Source organism: Pseudopodoces humilis, chromosome 15 (genome assembly GCF_049639895.1).
Source record: "Pseudopodoces humilis isolate 2021_Gansu_Grassland_sample_001 chromosome 15, ASM4963989v1, whole genome shotgun sequence".
Lineage (NCBI taxonomy): Eukaryota > Metazoa > Chordata > Aves > Passeriformes > Paridae > Pseudopodoces > Pseudopodoces humilis.
Window position 1 is genome coordinate 9,052,323 of NC_142214.1, and position 16,674 is coordinate 9,068,996.

At 47.3% G+C, this 16,674-nt stretch overlaps 3 protein-coding genes and 1 non-coding gene across 4 annotated transcripts; 1 reads left to right on the plus strand and 3 right to left on the minus strand.

Moving 5' to 3' along the window:
* The first annotated feature begins 2,202 nt into the window (after positions 1-2,202).
* Positions 2,203-5,550, plus strand: SOWAHD (sosondowah ankyrin repeat domain family member D). Its single transcript, XM_014255267.2, has one exon. It carries the CDS (start codon positions 2,325-2,327, stop codon positions 3,333-3,335), a length of 1,011 nt encoding a protein of 336 aa, XP_014110742.1. The 5' UTR covers positions 2,203-2,324; the 3' UTR covers positions 3,336-5,550.
* Positions 5,551-7,445: 1,895 nt separating this feature from the next.
* Positions 7,446-9,462, minus strand: RPL39 (ribosomal protein L39; the record flags this gene model as incomplete). The annotated part of the gene is made up of 3 exons (XM_088062752.1): positions 7,446-7,747; positions 8,993-9,096; positions 9,301-9,462. Coding segments are annotated over 3 exons (315 nt in total), but the record flags the coding sequence as incomplete, so codon positions are not given.
* On the minus strand, positions 7,864-7,995 carry LOC148183064 (small nucleolar RNA SNORA69). The gene has a single exon (XR_015773914.1). It is a non-coding gene; the product is annotated as a small nucleolar RNA SNORA69 (small nucleolar RNA).
* A 238-nt stretch (positions 9,463-9,700) lies between the features above and the next one.
* Positions 9,701-16,672, minus strand: UPF3B (UPF3B regulator of nonsense mediated mRNA decay). Its single transcript, XM_005526211.2, has 10 exons — positions 16,363-16,672; positions 16,023-16,129; positions 15,804-15,910; positions 14,975-15,073; positions 14,517-14,627; positions 13,794-13,837; positions 13,017-13,205; positions 12,372-12,523; positions 11,365-11,677; positions 9,701-10,531 (listed from the first exon to the last, which is right to left on the minus strand). Exons 1-10 carry the CDS (start codon positions 16,540-16,542, stop codon positions 10,385-10,387), a joined length of 1,449 nt encoding a protein of 482 aa, XP_005526268.1. The 5' UTR covers positions 16,543-16,672; the 3' UTR covers positions 9,701-10,384.
* Between the last annotated feature and the right edge of the window lie 2 nt (positions 16,673-16,674).

Below are 16,674 nucleotides of genomic sequence, written 5' to 3' on the forward strand. Positions count from 1 at the left end.
CTCCCGATTCCCCGGGAAGACGCAGGGGGACCCCTCCCGATGCCTGCGGCCCCTGCGGTAACACGGGCCGGGCCGGAGAGGAGCCGTGCGATGCCGAGGCTGGGCTGGGGTTCGCGGCTTGGGTCCGTTCAGGTCCCCCAGCCTCAGCACATGAGTTGCTCTTTCAAGCGGCCTGTCCCAGCTGTGCTGGACGGTTCAGGCCCGCCTGGGCACCCGGCTGAGCGCGGCTGTGTCGAATTCCCTCGTTGTGGCACCACAGCTCCTTCCCGGCCCCGGCGGTGCAGCCTCACCTCCCGGCCTATCATGAGCACAACTGCAGCTCCGAGCGTGTAGCTGGTGCCACTTGGGTTTCCCTTCTTTTGATGGCAGCAAAACCACCAAACAAGGCTCAGTGAGAGGAAGCTCAGTCCTTCCCCAAAGTAACTTTCCCAGCCCCTGGACTCCCAAGTCCCCAAGGTTGTCCCCCTGGTTTTATCATGGTCAGAGCTCACCAGTGTGTCCAGTCCCTAATGCAGGCATAACTGTGGTGGCCATCAATGGGATGTTTGCTTTGCACCGTTAGTGCCTTCATCCCCCAAGAGCAGCTCCTTATTTCCCTCCTTGTTTTCCCCAGATGCCAACCAAGTGTTTTCAACTGTTCAGGAGGATCTCATGGCTGAGTGGTTCTCTGCCTCCCTGAGCCCACAGAAGCCACCAAAACCTAGTGACAAAACCAGGCAGCTCCAGAAAGGCAGCAAGGGGACAATTATGGTTTCACCACCAGTTGTTTGGGGGTTGAGATTATACCAACTCCCCACACATTCCAGAAAAACTGGTCCAAGTGGTTGGAAAAGCAGAGGCCTTCAAGGGCTGACGACCAGCTCAGGGCAACTCAGAGCAGGGCTATAGCTCAGGGAAGGCAAAGAAAAAGGGGTTCAAGGAGCTGGTGTGGCTTTTAGCTGCCTGGCCAGCCACAAAACCACCTGGTTTCATGGTTCAGCCATGGGTGTCAGAGCAGTCATGGATAAGAAATTTCTGGAGAGAAAGAAGCCTGGGAGCTTTTGGGGCAGAATAATTAGTCCTGATTTCTAACAAAATTAGGATACAGACTACTGGTGGCTGCAGCTATCAGCTGCGCATGGACTGTGCTACAAAGGGAATCATGGCAAGAGAGGAAGGCCAAATTCCCCATGGGATGAAACACTGGATGACAAGGACCCAAACAGTGTCCAGGCTGGGTCTCCCTTACATCAGAGACCCACCAGCCACTGGGAGCATGGCCTCTTGAGGCAGCAACCTAGGCCTTCCTGAGCACAGCATCACAGAGAAGCATTGCAGTCATGGGAGGCTATAAGGCAATTGCTTCAGTAGGTGCTTGGGGTGCTGCTGGGGTCAGAGGAAGTGTCCTGGGACCACTGTCATGGATTTACACACACCAGACAATGTAACAAGGCCTGACCCTGGGACCCTGCTAAGAATGCTGGGTTCAAGTGAATGTTTCCAATGAATTTTTTGTTAGTTCTTTGGTTACAGCTGAAGCTGGTGCTTCCAGAGAGGAACCCCTACCCCAATTTACACCTCTCACTTATACCCCTGACACTCATCACCCAATCCAAGTCAATAACTAAATTCTGGTTGGCAGTGTCTTGATTTCTTGCTGGAAAGAAATCAATTGAGAATTCTTTCACTGGAGCTGGGCTGGCTGCCTTCTGATGTTGCTTTATTCTCCTGGGATTGTCTCCTTAGTCCTTATCATCTCCATTCTGCTCATATCTGCTGAATTCCAGGAGTGCTTTCTTAGCAGCATCATTTTATCAAAAATCTCTGTTTGGTCAGCTCTTACGGCCTAAGGCTTTGGCTACTTCAGGTGCTAAAGCTGAGCCAGCAGTGCTAAAGGAGACTATTCAGGCAGGAGAATATAGTTCATCAATTTCTGCTGTAGCGTCAGCACTGAGCTGCCCAGGACCCCTGTGCCTCTGTCCGGTTCCACAGTTCTGTACGCTCCCTGTATTCCCACACTTTCCCTGTATTCCCACTCGTTCCCTGAATTCCCGCACCCTCCTGTATTCCCGGCCGCGCTCCCTCTGTGACACCGCAGGCGAGCGCGGCCGGGGGGGCAGAGCCAGCCCGGGCTCGAGGCCGTGCCCGGCACCGGCGGCAGCCACGGCCACAGCGTGACCAAAGGTCACCTGCGCCGCCCCGGCAGCGCCGCCGCCATGCCCTCCCGCCGTGCGGAACTGGTTCCTCCTTCGCCGGGAGAGGAAGCGCGGGGTGAGTGCCGGGGAGTGTGAGCAGTGCCCTGCTGGGGACAGCCCTGCGGGGGCAGCTCTGCGAGAGGCACCGCCATGGCCCGGCAGGAGCGGGAGAAGAGCGTGGTGGAGCAGAAGGTAGCTGGCATCTCCCGGAGGTTCTCCTTCCTGGATGCCGCCCAGCCCCGAGCGGGCGGCCTGGCCCGCAGCTCCCATCTCTGGTCAGCCACCCTGGGGAGCAGGGAGCGTTTCCATACGCTGCAGAAGATGGACACCAACAAAAGCATCAACTGGGGCAGGCACAGCCTGGGGAGCTGGGGCAGGACTTCAGGCAGGTTCTCCGTTAGCCCCAGCAGTACCCGGAGGAAGGAGCTGAAAGAAATCCTCCTGCAGAGCAACAGCCCTGGCAGCACTATGCGGTTTGCCACTGTTCAGCAGACATCTAGAAGGAGTGGTCTTCCTTCAGGGCTGCATCAAGAAGAGAAGCCTGAGCAGAGCCCTGATCTGCTGCCCCTTGTCCTTGATCCTCTGGAGCACGCATGGCTGCTGACGGTGGCCGAGGGTGATGCAGACAGCATCATCAAGCTGCTGGACCTGGATCCCAGCCTGCTGACCAGGAGAGACTTTGTGACAGGATTCACCGCTCTCCACTGGCTTGCCAAGCATGGCCACCATGAGAGCTTCATCCAGGTCATCTCCCATGCCCAGAAGAAAGGCTATCCTGTCAACATGAACATCCCCACAGCCAGCGGTGGGCTCACCCCTTTGCACCTGGCTGCCTTGCAAGGACACGAGGTGCTCATCAAGTTGCTGGTGGGAGCTTATGGGGCAGACACCACCTGCAGGGACCACAATGGGCGCAAGGCTTGGCAATACCTGCCGGCAAACACCTCCAGAGACCTGAAGGAGCTGGCAGGGGCCTTGGAGGAGGACTTGGTCCAGCTGCACTCTCACAACACCAACAACAACTGTAAGTCATCCAGAGAGGCTGGGGCAGGGCAGGACTCTGTGGACTCTGGGGCCAAGGGAAAAGCCGAGCACTCCTGGAGCCTGTCGACCCTCCGAGGCTTTGTTAGACAGGCATTTGCTTTCTTCCATGAGCACTGAAGCTCTCCTGGCTCCATTCACCAGTAAACCCATGCTGGATGGCAGCTGGAAAAGCCTGCAGGGAGCTGGGAACTTGGGTGCCCAAAATCCTGGCCAAGTGAGGGTTAAGCCATGGCACCATGGCCACCCTAGGTCTTGTGGTCTTTGAGAGCTGTTCTGGTGTGTGTGTGTAACACCATGGCCACTGGGAGCAGTAGCTTGGGAGAGCCCTTCCAAAAACTGCAGAGGGGGTTATGCCCCATGCCCCCGTGGGTGGTGACTCCTTGCTGCATCCCAGCAGATCCCCGTGGTCGGGGCTCACGTATCAGCTCTGCTCTGGGGAACTGCTCCAACACCTCATGTGCTCACAGGAGACCCACCATGTGTGGATCTGCAAACGCTTTCCAGCTCCCTGTGAGATCCCCTGATCTCTGCCACATGCACCTTCTCTGGGTTGATGTTTGTTTATGACAGCTGATGATAAAGCTGATTCTCAGCAGAGTAAGAGCTAAGGGACCTGTTTGTGATGAAGAGTCCAGGCCAAGAGAAGCCTTTCACTCACAAGGGCACCCTTCCCTTGAAATCCCCATCCCTGAAATGGGATTTCAGGAATTCCTGAATTCCTGCAGGAAACCTGAAATGCTCAGCCTCTTTAGGAATGGGGGCCAGAGCAAAGGAGGCAGGAAGGACACAAGGGGGGCAGCATGTGGTGGCTCCTGTGGGGAGCAGAGTTCAGGAACAGCTCTGGAAAGATGATTCATTCTCAGAAATTGTGGAAAAGGTATGTGAAGGCTGCGAGACAGATTATCTTTATTGCAACTGAGGGTATGCTCAAAAATGAAACTCATGAACATTGCTGCAGCAACATTACAGTGCATGTATGTCTCTGTCACTACATTAAAAGGGCAAAGCCTCTGCTCACCTGACTGTGTTTTGTTCACCAAGTGGAGCTCTGCCCTGATGATTTCAACTTGCTTTTTACGTTCTCAAAGGCCAAGACTGCTTCAAAATATCTTCAGAAAAACAACAGCCCCTTCCTCTTTCTCATCACCATAAGACTATTCCTACACCCTTAAATAGCAGTCCCATTTGAGAAGCGCTTCTCAGACAGGAACTGGGGAGTTTCTGTTCCCCAGAGCAGCCCTTGCAGGGACAACTCCTTTAGGAGGGCAGTTGTGGTTTCTTTCCAGCTGCCTTTCAGGGAGTCTGCAGGGGTGACCAAGGGATTCAAGGTGATCTGGCCTGGCTACACAGGTGTATTTGCATCTTGATGCAGAAAGATACACAAACACACACACAGGTAACTTTCTCTGGGGAACTAGAGCTGAGGGGTTTCACAGATCCTGAGCAAACTCCAGTTATATTCAGACTATGTTTTGAAATGCTGCTTGGACACCAAAATAACCCAGTGTGCAGTAATGACATGTGGAAGAGCAGCCTCCACATGAGTTAACAGGGATCCAGTGACTGGGTAATGCCCAGTCCAGGTGCCTGGGTGGACATATAGATGTATCTGGACATCTTTTTAATTCCAGAGGTCAGCAGCAGATACATATAAAACACACTAGAACTAGATTTAATGCCTGATCTACAACAGTTTTGTAATGCTTTAGCTCTAATGGATTGAAGATGTTGGCAATATATCTCCTTCTGGACTTGCTGTGGCCATGTCCATGCCACAGGAGAGCAGGCTGGCTTCGCACAAGTCTGCTCATGCCAGCACGAACTCCATTAACAGCACCAGCGTCAAGTTCTGGTAACCAAAGTGCTGTTGGTAAGACAGACCTGACAAAATATTTTTTGACCTATTAGTCTTGTCACCCTTTGCAGCGGTCAGGGAAGGGGCACTTCAGGGAAGGATGGCTCTTACATCCTCCACTGAGTAAGGCACAGAGTAAACAGTGGAATTAATGAGAATTTCCTTGAAGGAGCCATTTCCTTGGCAAGAGTACCTGTGGCTTAGTCATGCTCCACCCAGAAACATCGACTTAAATGTTCCATTTGAAAGTAAAATTTCACTCACAAATGCTGCACCTAAATACAGTAAAATGATTTTCAGTAATTCCCTCCCCTTGAGAGATAACCAAAACCCTCTAAAGACAGCTTTTCCCCCCATCTTTTGGTCATAGGTTTGACCCTGTATTCTATGCTGTGATAAATTAGGCAGGGACTTCAGAAAGAGCAGGACCAGAACTCTGCTTCTCTAGATGCGTTACAACATCCTCACCATGCCATCCCCTGCCTTGGCTGGGTTCCTTTCCACTGAGCAATAAAAATAAATTTTCTTCCAGTGACCTACCCCTTTGTCTCACTCAGTTAATTTCATACCTACAAAAAGGAAGCTGATTTGGATATAGAGACATGTTTAAAAATATTCCTCAAGTATATGATCATCTCTAACTCTGCTTTTCACTCAGAAAACATATTCACCAAAATCAATGGACTAGAATATCCAAATATTTTTTTTTCTTTAAAGCTTCTGTTGATGTCTCAGTTGTCATGTGTTATCCCAGTTCTGCTGATTCCTGATCTCCTCTCATGGGGAGGAGTTCTGCAGAAGATTGAGTTTAACCTAAGTTTAATTTGTACTAAATTTACTTTGTTATCCCTTAATGCCCAGTTTGAAGAGCAGATTCAGTCAAACAGGGACAGTAACACAAGGGTTTATTTTCCAAAACAGTTCCTTCGTTCTTAGAAGCTACTTCCTAAAGTAAAAATATTAGTCATTATAGTAATAGGGACACTTTCTAATAAATAGTAATCAATTGTTCAATCTATTGCTCAGGATTTCCCACAAATGGCATGGACAAAACTGTCTCTTTCCATTCTCGAGTCTGTAAAATTACTGTTTCCTCCTCAGCCAGATCCCCATAGATCCAATTACAGAGAAACTCTATAAGCAGCTTTGCCTGCCAGCAGTGATGTGGAGAGGCTGGAGGGGGTTCGTTGGGCTCCAGCGAACTCCAGTCCTGAGCAGTGCTCTTATTTCCTGAACACTCACTTCAAAAAAAGTGTGAGGTTTAAAAATCATTGGGGTCAAAGTGGCTGCAGCACACAAGCCTCTGTTGAAACATCTCTGGCAATGCTGTTTGCTGCTTTCCTGTCGCAGTGCCTTACTGCTTCCCCTGATGATGAACTAGTCCAGACTCGTACCAGACAGGATAAGAAGCTTGAAGATACCTTTGAAGTATCCTGAAGTTGGTAAAAATCCCAGCCTTGCTTGCCCCAGCTGACAACCCTGCAGTACACCTTAGGAGGGAGAGACCTCATGACCTCTGAGATGTGTAGTTCTTGGCATTTGTGTTTGACACATGCCGTGCTCAGCGCTATTGCTCTGAGTTGCAATATGACAAAGATAAATCTAATTAACTTCAATGTGAAAAGCAGCAGCACAGAAGGTATGGCAGCCTGAAGCTTCCTCAGGAAGCTGCCTCTCAGGAACAGATCCACGACCTGAGGCTGAACCCAGGAATGAACCAGCCCAGTGTCAGGATCTGCTTTGCTGCAGTCGAGAACAGGCTCACAACAAGGATTTCCTGCTGACCAGAGCAGCTACCCCAGCTCAGCACTGCCAATGGGAAGGACTGGCTGCAGAGCCACAGACTCCTCTTCCACTTCCTTGTAGTGAATTGTTTTCACAGGCCCCAGCAGAGAATCCCAGCACAAGAGAGCTGGAGTGACAACTACACAGAGACTTTTAATCCCCACCTTTCTCCTCTCCCTTTTAAATAGCTGCAAACTCTCCCTTTCAGCCACATCTTAAATTTCTACCTGTCTGCTGAGAATGTTTTATACCAAGCTGCACCTGTACTTGGTGCTGACTTATCAAACCAACTCGAACAAAACTCATATTATTTAATATTCTAGGGAGTACACAGACATTATGTGCTACACTCTACAGTATTGCATTTTGTAAGAGATTTTCTTAAGGTCTGATTTTGACTTTTTTTTTTTTTAATTGGTAACTTTGCTCCTGAAGGTTTACAGTCAGTGAAAATGAAGACACAGCTTACTCTACCTGAAAGGAGCTGCCAAGGTTCCTCACATTAAGTGAGAATGTAATTAACATTACCATAATTTTTATTATTACAATCCCACCACATATATATGAAATAATTTAGAAAACCGAAGTCATTCAGGTCCATATTTATTAGTAAACCTGTGCACTGTCAATGCTCATGGTGATGCCTGAAAGAACACAAATAGAACACAGTCTCCATGTTTCAGATACAAGTTTTTCCCAGTTAACATCAACATCCCAGATCAGCTTATAAAACCCCACACTGGGGACTGCAGTCCAGCACAAGAGAAGGAATGACTTGAGGGTGTTATCGATCTGACACACAAAGACCAGTGTTCATTAGAGCTCCCGGGACAGTCTCTCTTACAAGCCCAGTTTGGTCCTCCTCCAGTGTCTCCTTTTGGAGTTGTACCTAAGACAAAAGCAGAGTGAATTAGCAAAGCACACACACACATTTGTTAAACACAAAAGCAGAACAGCACATGGAAACAGTCTTTTCCATGAAAGCACATTAATTTGTGAGCACGTAATTGTCCATGTTAAGAACGAATGCTTTCACCACGGTGTGGGTGAAACCACAGACAGTGTTAACAGAATTGCTCTCAGCAGGAAAATGGCAGCACTCCCACAGCAGGAAGCACTGCAATTGCAGCCTGCTTTAACACAAAGCTTGGACAGAACCGATGGCCCAGCTACTCAAGTGCCAGGAGACAAAAAAATGTGATTTTGCCCTATGGTCAAGTATTTCACAGTACTGCAATTTAGCTAAAACAGAACCCAGTTGTAAGCTGGCATGGGGAAGACAAGGATCTGAGTGCACACACCACTGACCCTGTCTAGAAACAAGCTGGGAGCAGCTACAGGAGGAGAACCTAGCAATGTTGTGCTGGGTCACTGCCTGAGCCAGCCAGTGTTGCTGCTGCTCTCCTCACCGCTTAGATCAAAGAGAGAAAGAGAAGACAACACTGTTGCCTTAAAAAGCCCAGATGAAGGAGTGTATGAGATAAAAAAACTATACTGCAGTTTTCAACCAGAGAGCTTGGACAGGCACCACTCTGTGCATGCCCCATGTGTACCCAGTGTGTCACAGTACTCAACATTCCCCTAAGCACAATGCTCAAAAACAAACACAACAGGAAAGCAAGAAACTATGGCAAATTAATTCTACAGTCAGGTACCAAGCATCTCATACTATCAGTCTGATTTCCCATATATCTCTTAGTCCTTTGCTCCCTTACACACCATCCCCTGAACGTCGGGAGCACGCATGCTCAGGAACTGTTCCTTGAAAATGCAGGAGCCTATAGGGACAGCTATGAGAGAAGAGGAACTGAGAAGCTACCAGGGAACAAAATCTGGAATAAATCATCCACACGTACAGTTCAGGTTTTCACTTTACACGTACTATCACTGAACGTCTGTGGACACTTACAGAGCGCTGGTGCAAAGCCACTACAGAAGGAAATGGCACGGAAGCCCCAGACTGTCTCAAGAGGCTTCACCTGCCCTACCATCCCTGCATGGCCCTCACGGCCACAAAACTGCGCTTTGCTGGCATAAACACCATCAGCTCCCGCCTTCGGCCCGTGCCGCCCAGGCCGCCTGACTGAGCCTGCGCGGCCGCAGCTCCTCAGGAAGCATCAGCCGAGCTCGTTACCTGATCTTATTGCCGGTTTTCATACGAATCCACTGCGGGATGGGCCGGTTCTGCTTCTGCTTCTTGGCGAGGAAGCGTTTGATCTTGAACGTCTTGTGCGACGACTGCAAGAGAGCGCAGAGGTCAGTCCCTCACACAGCCCCGGCCCCGCCAGGCCTCGGCGAGCCGGGAATGCCGCACCCGGCTCCCTCCCGGCCGCTCCACCCCGCCGGCCCCGCGGCCCGCCCGCCGGGACCCCCGAGCGCGGCGGCCTCGGGGAGAGGGCTCGGGGCTTGGCGGGAGGGCGCGGATGGCCGCGGATGTCTCACCATGGCGCGGAGCTGCGCAGCGTCCCGGCGATGGCGGCGTCCGAGGAGGCGGAAAGGGAGGGGCGGCGGCGACTGCGGAGCGGGCACAGCGCCCCCTGCCGGCCCGGCGGTCCCGCACGCAGTGAGGGGCGGCGGCGGCCGAGCGAGTTTGTGCGAGTTTATTTTGGTTTAGTACAAAAAACAGTTATGGCTAAAATTCGCTAGCTTAGGAGGAGCTGCTACTGGCGAAGTCTCGTTCTGGGCTGTAAAACAATACTTCAGGTTATAAGGGAAGAGGAAGCAGTTCCAAGAGGGCAGGAGCTCAGAAGCATTTCAGACTTGAGAGAAAGGAAGATGCTGGAAAACAGGATGCCCAAACCAGCTACATTTGGTTAAAAATAAGCATTTCAATGTAGGGAGACTTTACATGAGAATTTATCAAGACATATTCAACTATTAAGCCAGCTTATTCATACACTCCAACTTCAGTTACTTTATCCAGAGAACCACTGAAGAGGATGGTCTCCCCCTCCCTAACATGGTTACTGCACTCCCAGATGTTCTGCTCCTTATGTGCCAAAAGGCTTCTATCCACTGGTACCTCAACAACCCCAGCCTATGTATGTGTCTCAGTGCTAGACTGACACACTTTAGCTTTCACTGCCTCACGCAGGAGCACCACACAACACAGCAACACCTGTGTGTTAAGTCCAGGCAACTCCAAGCTTGCTCTGCTTAAGTGCATCCAACACTGGCTCTTACTGCCTTAGAGTAGAGCTCTGGCTTTTGATCCAGGTCTCATTCCCTCCTGACTACAACTCATTTATTATCAAACTTAAGGCCATAAAGTCTTTCTATTTTGCAAAGATTCTCTTCTCTGTTATAGTTAGATGCTGGGAAAATAAGTTCAAATAACTCAAAATATTACAAATGAGAACACATTTCAAATTCCAAATCTACAACTGAGGTTCTTTAACCAGAAACATCCAACAGCACAATGCCCCCCTTTCTTCCTTTGTTCCTTTTTCGCTCCGAAGGCACTTCTGGATTGTGTAGCACATGCTCTTTGGCTGCACAGTCAGAACACATAAGGCTGGCACATCAGTCACTCCTCTTCCTTCGTGTGACTGGTCTCACCCTCTTGTTTCTTATCCACTCCCTGATCTGGGGGCTTTGCAGCACTGTCTTCATACTGACACAATCTGCTCCGGCTTCGGGCTCCAGGCTGGTACAGCTGCATTGCTGGGCGATCCTGAAATAAATCAAAACTATTTAGACTCTTTCATAGTTCCCTGTTCTCAGGGTTATTATGGCATCATTTCTGTGGTATTAGAAATGGCTCAAATTGAAACTTTTCAGGCTAAGCTTAATTATTCCACAGTGGTGGCAAACTTCAACTTCAATTGTCCCAAATAAAGGTTGTCTCTGTTGTAAAGCAACATCCCTGTTCAAGACACAAATAACACTGCTCATACTTGAGGTTATTTGTAATGAGTTTCCTGTTGAGTTCAGCTCACGCTCTTTCAGAAGAGAGGCCAACTTCAAAGTTCCAAAACCCTGAGTTTCATTTGTACCTGACCATGTCTTAAGTGATACAGAAAACAAGCATAGTGATGCTGCAAAAACAGATTTTGTAGAGTACATAAAACTACACTCAAGACATTATTTCTTGAGCCTAGAGGATATGTCATTCTGCAAGTTGCAGTTTCTTATTTTAAGGAACCTGTTTAATCACACTCCTATGATGAGATGTATTTTCAGGCACCTATAATATCAGCAGATACAGACAGATTACTGATACTCTACCAACATCTTAAAGAGACAGCCTATGGCACAAGTCAGCAAATAAAAATGGATCAATGTCCTACAATTCAACCCACGTTTTCTTGGATTAGTTCTTACACAGTGACAAGAAATACCACTGTTAAGCAAATTTTAATGGACATTTCTAGCAATGGCAGAGTTTGTGGCAGAACAGGGAGAAGTTTCAACAGAGAAACCACATGGTTCTTTCCTTGAAGGTCTTTTATCCTAAAAACCACAGATCCATACGAATCAACACATGAATTTACAGAAATCCAGCACCTTGTTTCTGATACGATCCCTCTTAATTGTATCCTCTTTTTTATCGTCTTTGGTTACTTTCTCAGATTTGTCCATGCTGCTGGTAAAGTCTGTAAGATCACTTTTCTTTCCCTTTTCTCTGAGTAAGTCTCTCTCCTTTTTCACCTCTTCCTCTTTTCTTCTAAAAACCTTCTCTTTCTCATAGCGCTCTTTCTGCCTCCGACGCTCCTCTTCTTGGCGTCTCAGTTTTTCTCTCTGTGCTCTCTCATATTCTCTGTCTCTGTCAAAATCTCTATCTCGGTCCCTGTAGTCCTTTACACACTCATCTTCTGATCTGTATGAAAACAAAACTGAAAATTAAGCTCAAAAGATTCATAAAACAGAGCTGGGATATCAATGTGATAGTGGTGTAAATGTGCAATAGGAGGATGACACACTAGGGAGCTCTTGGGAGGCTGTGATAGCCCAAGTCAGTCATGCATGACAGCCAGAGGACACTGTCCACTAGAGTTTCCCAGCCTCCTACTTGCATAGTTGGCCGAGTCTCTTCTGGCTTTGAAAACACATCTGAATTTGTCTATCTTATCTGTATTTCTCACATGGCAGAACTGAACCTCAAACAGATCACAGAGCTGTTGAGAATTACATTTTCCACTGCACCTTTTTACAGAGGGGCTGGTAATTGAGAACACCTCTCCTCATGCCATGGTTATAATAATTATCTCATTGCAAGGCAGTGCTCATAGCCTGCTGCAGTCACCTACGTATGGGCTTCCTTAGTGGAGTTCCTATAATGAGTTATAAAAATATTAAAATCTGTCCTCTAATGAAGAATTTCCAGGTAATTCACAGATCTTTCTGTAATCATGGGAATGTGCACTGCCACAGAAAACACAGCCCATGCCTTATATGAGAAAAAGCATTTGAAAGGAATTTCAAAACATGGTCATGGCAGGGCAGCCTAAGCCTCAGTACAATCAGGAAACAAGTTATAGATACATATATATTTATAGCAAGTACTAGAATACTTTTTTGCCTTCTCTTCTTTTGTCTCCCCATCAGATCGTTTGGCAGATGCACTACTCGCATTTTTTTCCTCCCTCAGAGTCTCTTTTTCCAGTTTCTTGGATTTTTCTTTTCTCTCCAAGTCTTTTTCATCTTTTTCAGGCTTCTTAAGTAGCTACAAAGAAAACAGAAGTCTCAACTAAAAAGCTCACTCTAATACATATTGTCTGGCACAACACTGAAATTGCATCAAAGGAACCACAGTGCAGTCAGAAGTAAACATTAAAAAATATTACTGCAAATCACAGTATTCCTAAAAGCTGGAGTGTATGAGTAAGCATTATTCACACAGCAGACTAGGATTTTTCTCCTAAACCAGGCTGTTTTAGAAAGCTTAAAAATAGTCTCCATTCCATAGCAAATTCACAATCCTGTTTACCGCAGCATGTACAACAGTCACATGACAAAAAACTTTAAATATCACTATGAAACATTACAGCATGTAAACCTTTACAATGCCTACTACTGAATATTACAAAAAATTGCTCATTTACTAACACCAAACTCATGTGATTCTTCACACAATACCCAAAATACATTTTGAGACTGATATACAAATAATAGGGGAAAGGGAGTGTAACAGTTTATAATAAAGAACTGTTCTAGACCTTAATCTTTGGTTCTTCTTTTGATCTGTCTCTTTCTTTTTCTGGGCATCTGTCTACCTTCTTCAATTTTTCTGCTTCTTTTCTCTTCCTCCTCTCCTCTTCTTTCCATTTTCTTCTTTCTTCTTCTCTTTGTCTTTTTCTTTCTAATTCTCTCCTCCTTCTCTCCTCTCTTTTTTCTTCTCTCAGTCTCTGTGTATGTAAAAGCAAAGAGAAATAGTGTCTCTCCACAACAAGAAACACATCTTTAAGCCATCAAACAACTCACCTCAAAGCTCCCACTATAAAATAAAAAAAAAGTCCTGTCACGTCTATGTTGTCATTGTGAACCTGAACATGTTGCAGTGTTTTTTTTACTCATAAGTCTTAATTTGTACTGTCTTTAAAAACTCAAATACTACACTGGCCTCAGCCTTTATCATTCAAATTTTAATTAAATCTGCCCAATCTCTGATTTTCTCCATTGCTAGAAGTTAAAATAACCTTACGTGCTACGAGAAAGATCATCTACAAGGACCTCAGCCCTCAGCCATACTGCACTAAAAATGGAAGGACTAAAATGGAATCTGTTTTTTCAGTGCAACAAGAGACATTTTGCTGTGACCAGAATGTACACAAAGCACCACCATTCCAACTCTCTAGTTCTTTAAAATATATGAACCAAAAGCTGACAAGTTGGGTCAAAAGCTCCTTCTTCAAAAGGAAGGGCAGAAATGCATCAACATATAATGAGCAAATTGTACTTGCAAACAAAAAGAAAATTCTGGAGGTAAGTCTTACCTGTTTATTTTTCAAGAAGTTCAATAAAGGAGTAGTCTTTTTAGCTGGAGAATAGATAAAACAAATGTAAATATTTTGGCTTATCCAATACAGCAACACCTAAAACAAAGCTCTATATGAAGTGAAGCAGCCTTACACATTCCCCTGCCTGTCTCCTCTCACAGACAGCAATACAGCAGTGAAACAAGTATTCCAAACCTGTCTCCAAACAGTGGCAACTATTAGGATTCCATAAACTTCTTTAGGATACTAACAGGATATCCATTACACCTATCTCTACATTCAGTCTGCATTAGGCTTCTCCCAGACACTCTCATTTTTAATAAGATCCCTGTAAGATACTTAAAAAGAGCAACCTGGTAATTTTTGATGGTATTTTACCCAACCAAACTATCTCTTAACTTGTGCCTGCACGGAACATCACAATCACAACACTGTGCATTAACCACCACTGCATCTCACAGAAATGCAGCACTCCACAGCCTGGTCTGGCTAGCAAACATCTGCAACAGGAAGGAACTTTGTCATCTAAAACTTATACCTACAGAAGAATTTAGAGCATGGGAACAAAACAAAACACTGAATATTAGCCTAAATGTTTAACAAATACTAAGTAGGCACACAAAAGGATTCAATCTCCTCCAGGCTGAGCTTTAAATTACAAAGCATATTTGTTTCTTTGTGATCTAGGAAAATGTAACTATAGTACACAAATTTCCATACCTATTAGCTCTTTGTTTCTTGCCTCTATTTCCTCCAATAAAGTTTCAGGAGTGGAGGTTAATTTTTCATCATCTGCACTGTAACTTTCCAAAAACTTCTTGTATTCTGGATCTACACAGAAGAGAAAGGAAAAAAAAAGGGGGGAAAAAAGAAGAGATACTGTAGCATGAAAAGTATTTGCATCATGCACTCCTTGGTTACATTCACTTAAGTTGGGTTGTTTATATGCCACCTTTTTATAAGTTAGCAGCTCTCAAATGAGCTGCTGTATTATGTTTGTCTGGAACAATAATATTTAACAGATTTCTAGCTGACAAAGCAGTGCTCATAAACTTCGCATATAATTAAGCAAACATCCTATTGGTGGAACTATAGCATCACAGTAAAAACATTACATTCAAATTACTGCTAAGACTTTCAAGTCTACACATGCAAAACAAACTGGCTCGCTGTTATACCATCTTCAATAGTTCCAGTTTTGGCATCCTTTTTCTTACTCTTCTTTTTTGCAGCTTTCTGGAAAGGTGCAAACTCAACTATGGCAGCATATTCCTGACCTGTTGAGAGAAAAAAAAAACACATTAAAAAAAAGATGAAACAGATATAAAATAGATTATATTGCCCACATCTAAAGCAGGAAGTTAAATCTCACAAGAAATATGCAATACTAGAAGAGACTACTTACACAGCACAATAAGATTACTGTATTTGGAAACCCTTTTAATAAAAAAAACCTACTTTACAGACAGCAGAATTCATGACCTTAACACTCTCACTATACTAACAAACCAGCAAATTCAGACTGACAAGAAGGACATACTAGATTCAAGACTGCCCATGACTGTCAGTTCGGCCACCTCAGCGGCACCACACCACCTAACGGCCTCATCCTACAGACTCTGCGTTCATTGTGCAAGAAAGAATATTTTAAATTAATGCAACTGAGGCATTGCAAAAACTCAATTTTTGACACAATATAGTAGAGTGCAACACATTACAAGCATGCTTTAAAGCTTTATCTTCCGACAAGAGCACTACATTTATGGCTGCACAAATCCAGCTGGGTATGGCAAACACAGCGTGCTGTTACACTGCAAACCAACTCATTTAAAGGATGTTATTAGAACAATATATGTATGTATTTTTAGATGTACTGCAACTGCTGTTGGAGGCACCAAACCGAAACAAGTCAGACGTGGCTGCTTACACCCCCTCCTCCAAAACTCAACCAGCACACGGCACAGACAGCAGGGAAGCAGCAACATCCATCGAGTGCCATTCACTTGCCTTTGTGATCAACAAAAACGTAGCCGTCGAAGCGATCCCTGAAGAGGACTATGTCTTCCTGGTTCTTGAAGTTGATGTATGCTCTCGAGAACATGTGTGGGTACAAGCTGCAGAGACACAAACCGAAAACGCTGGGCTGACGAGGCGGCGCCGCCACTGGGGCCCGGCTGGCGATAGCGGCGGCTCCCGGGAGCGCCCGGACTGGGCAGGCGCCCGTACCTGGAGTCGTTCGCGAAGAACTCGAAGTAGTCGTGCTCGGGCAGAGGCTGCAGGTGCTCCTCCAGCTGCTCCTTCGTCAGGCTGGGCGGCAGCCGGCGGATCACCACCTGCGGCACGGCAGGACCGGCGCTCAGGGCGGCGGCAGCGCCGGGGACGAGTCATTACCGCGCCTCCCCCGACACGTCCCGTCCCAGGAGGCCCCCGCAAGCGGCCCGTTAGCGGGGAAGGTCCCGTTACAGAGGGGGAGCCCTGTTACCGGAGGGAGGAGGGGCCCATTACAGAGGGTGAGCCCCGTTCCGAGCCAGGGAGGGCGCCGTTCCCGGCGGCGCGCAGGCCCCACCTTGCTGAGCGTCTCCTTCTTGTCCTTGGGCCGCTCCAGGCGATCGAGCTCGGCGGCGCCGGCTCTGCCGTCCGTGCCGGCGGCGGGACCCGTGCCTGGCCCCGCGGCCAGCAGAACCCCCGGTCCGGCGGAGGCCCCGCGCCGCTCCTTGGGCCTGGCGTTCTCCTTGTCCTCCTTCATCCTGAACCCAATCCGGACTCCAGTCCCGGGCAGCGCCGCGCGCACCCAGTGACCGCGGCCTCTCGCGAGACTGTGCCTAAAGGTGCTGCTTCCTCCGCTGGACTACCACTCCCAGCGTGCACCGCGCCCTCC

Excerpts from the sequence above, each read along its gene's own strand:
- SOWAHD (XM_014255267.2), top strand. The coding sequence starts at position 2,325 with ATGGCCCGGCAGGAGCGGGAGAAGAGCGTGGTGGAGCAGAAGGTAGCT.
- UPF3B (XM_005526211.2), bottom strand. The coding sequence starts at position 16,542 with ATGAAGGAGGACAAGGAGAACGCCAGGCCCAAGGAGCGGCGCGGGGCC. Across the intron at positions 13,838-14,516 it reads AAGAAACAAAGAGCTAATAG|CTAAAAAGACTACTCCTTTA; the intron begins GTATGGAAATTT and ends TCTATTCTCCAG. Across the intron at positions 13,206-13,793 it reads ACTTCTTGAAAAATAAACAG|AGACTGAGAGAAGAAAAAAG; the intron begins GTAAGACTTACC and ends TTACATACACAG.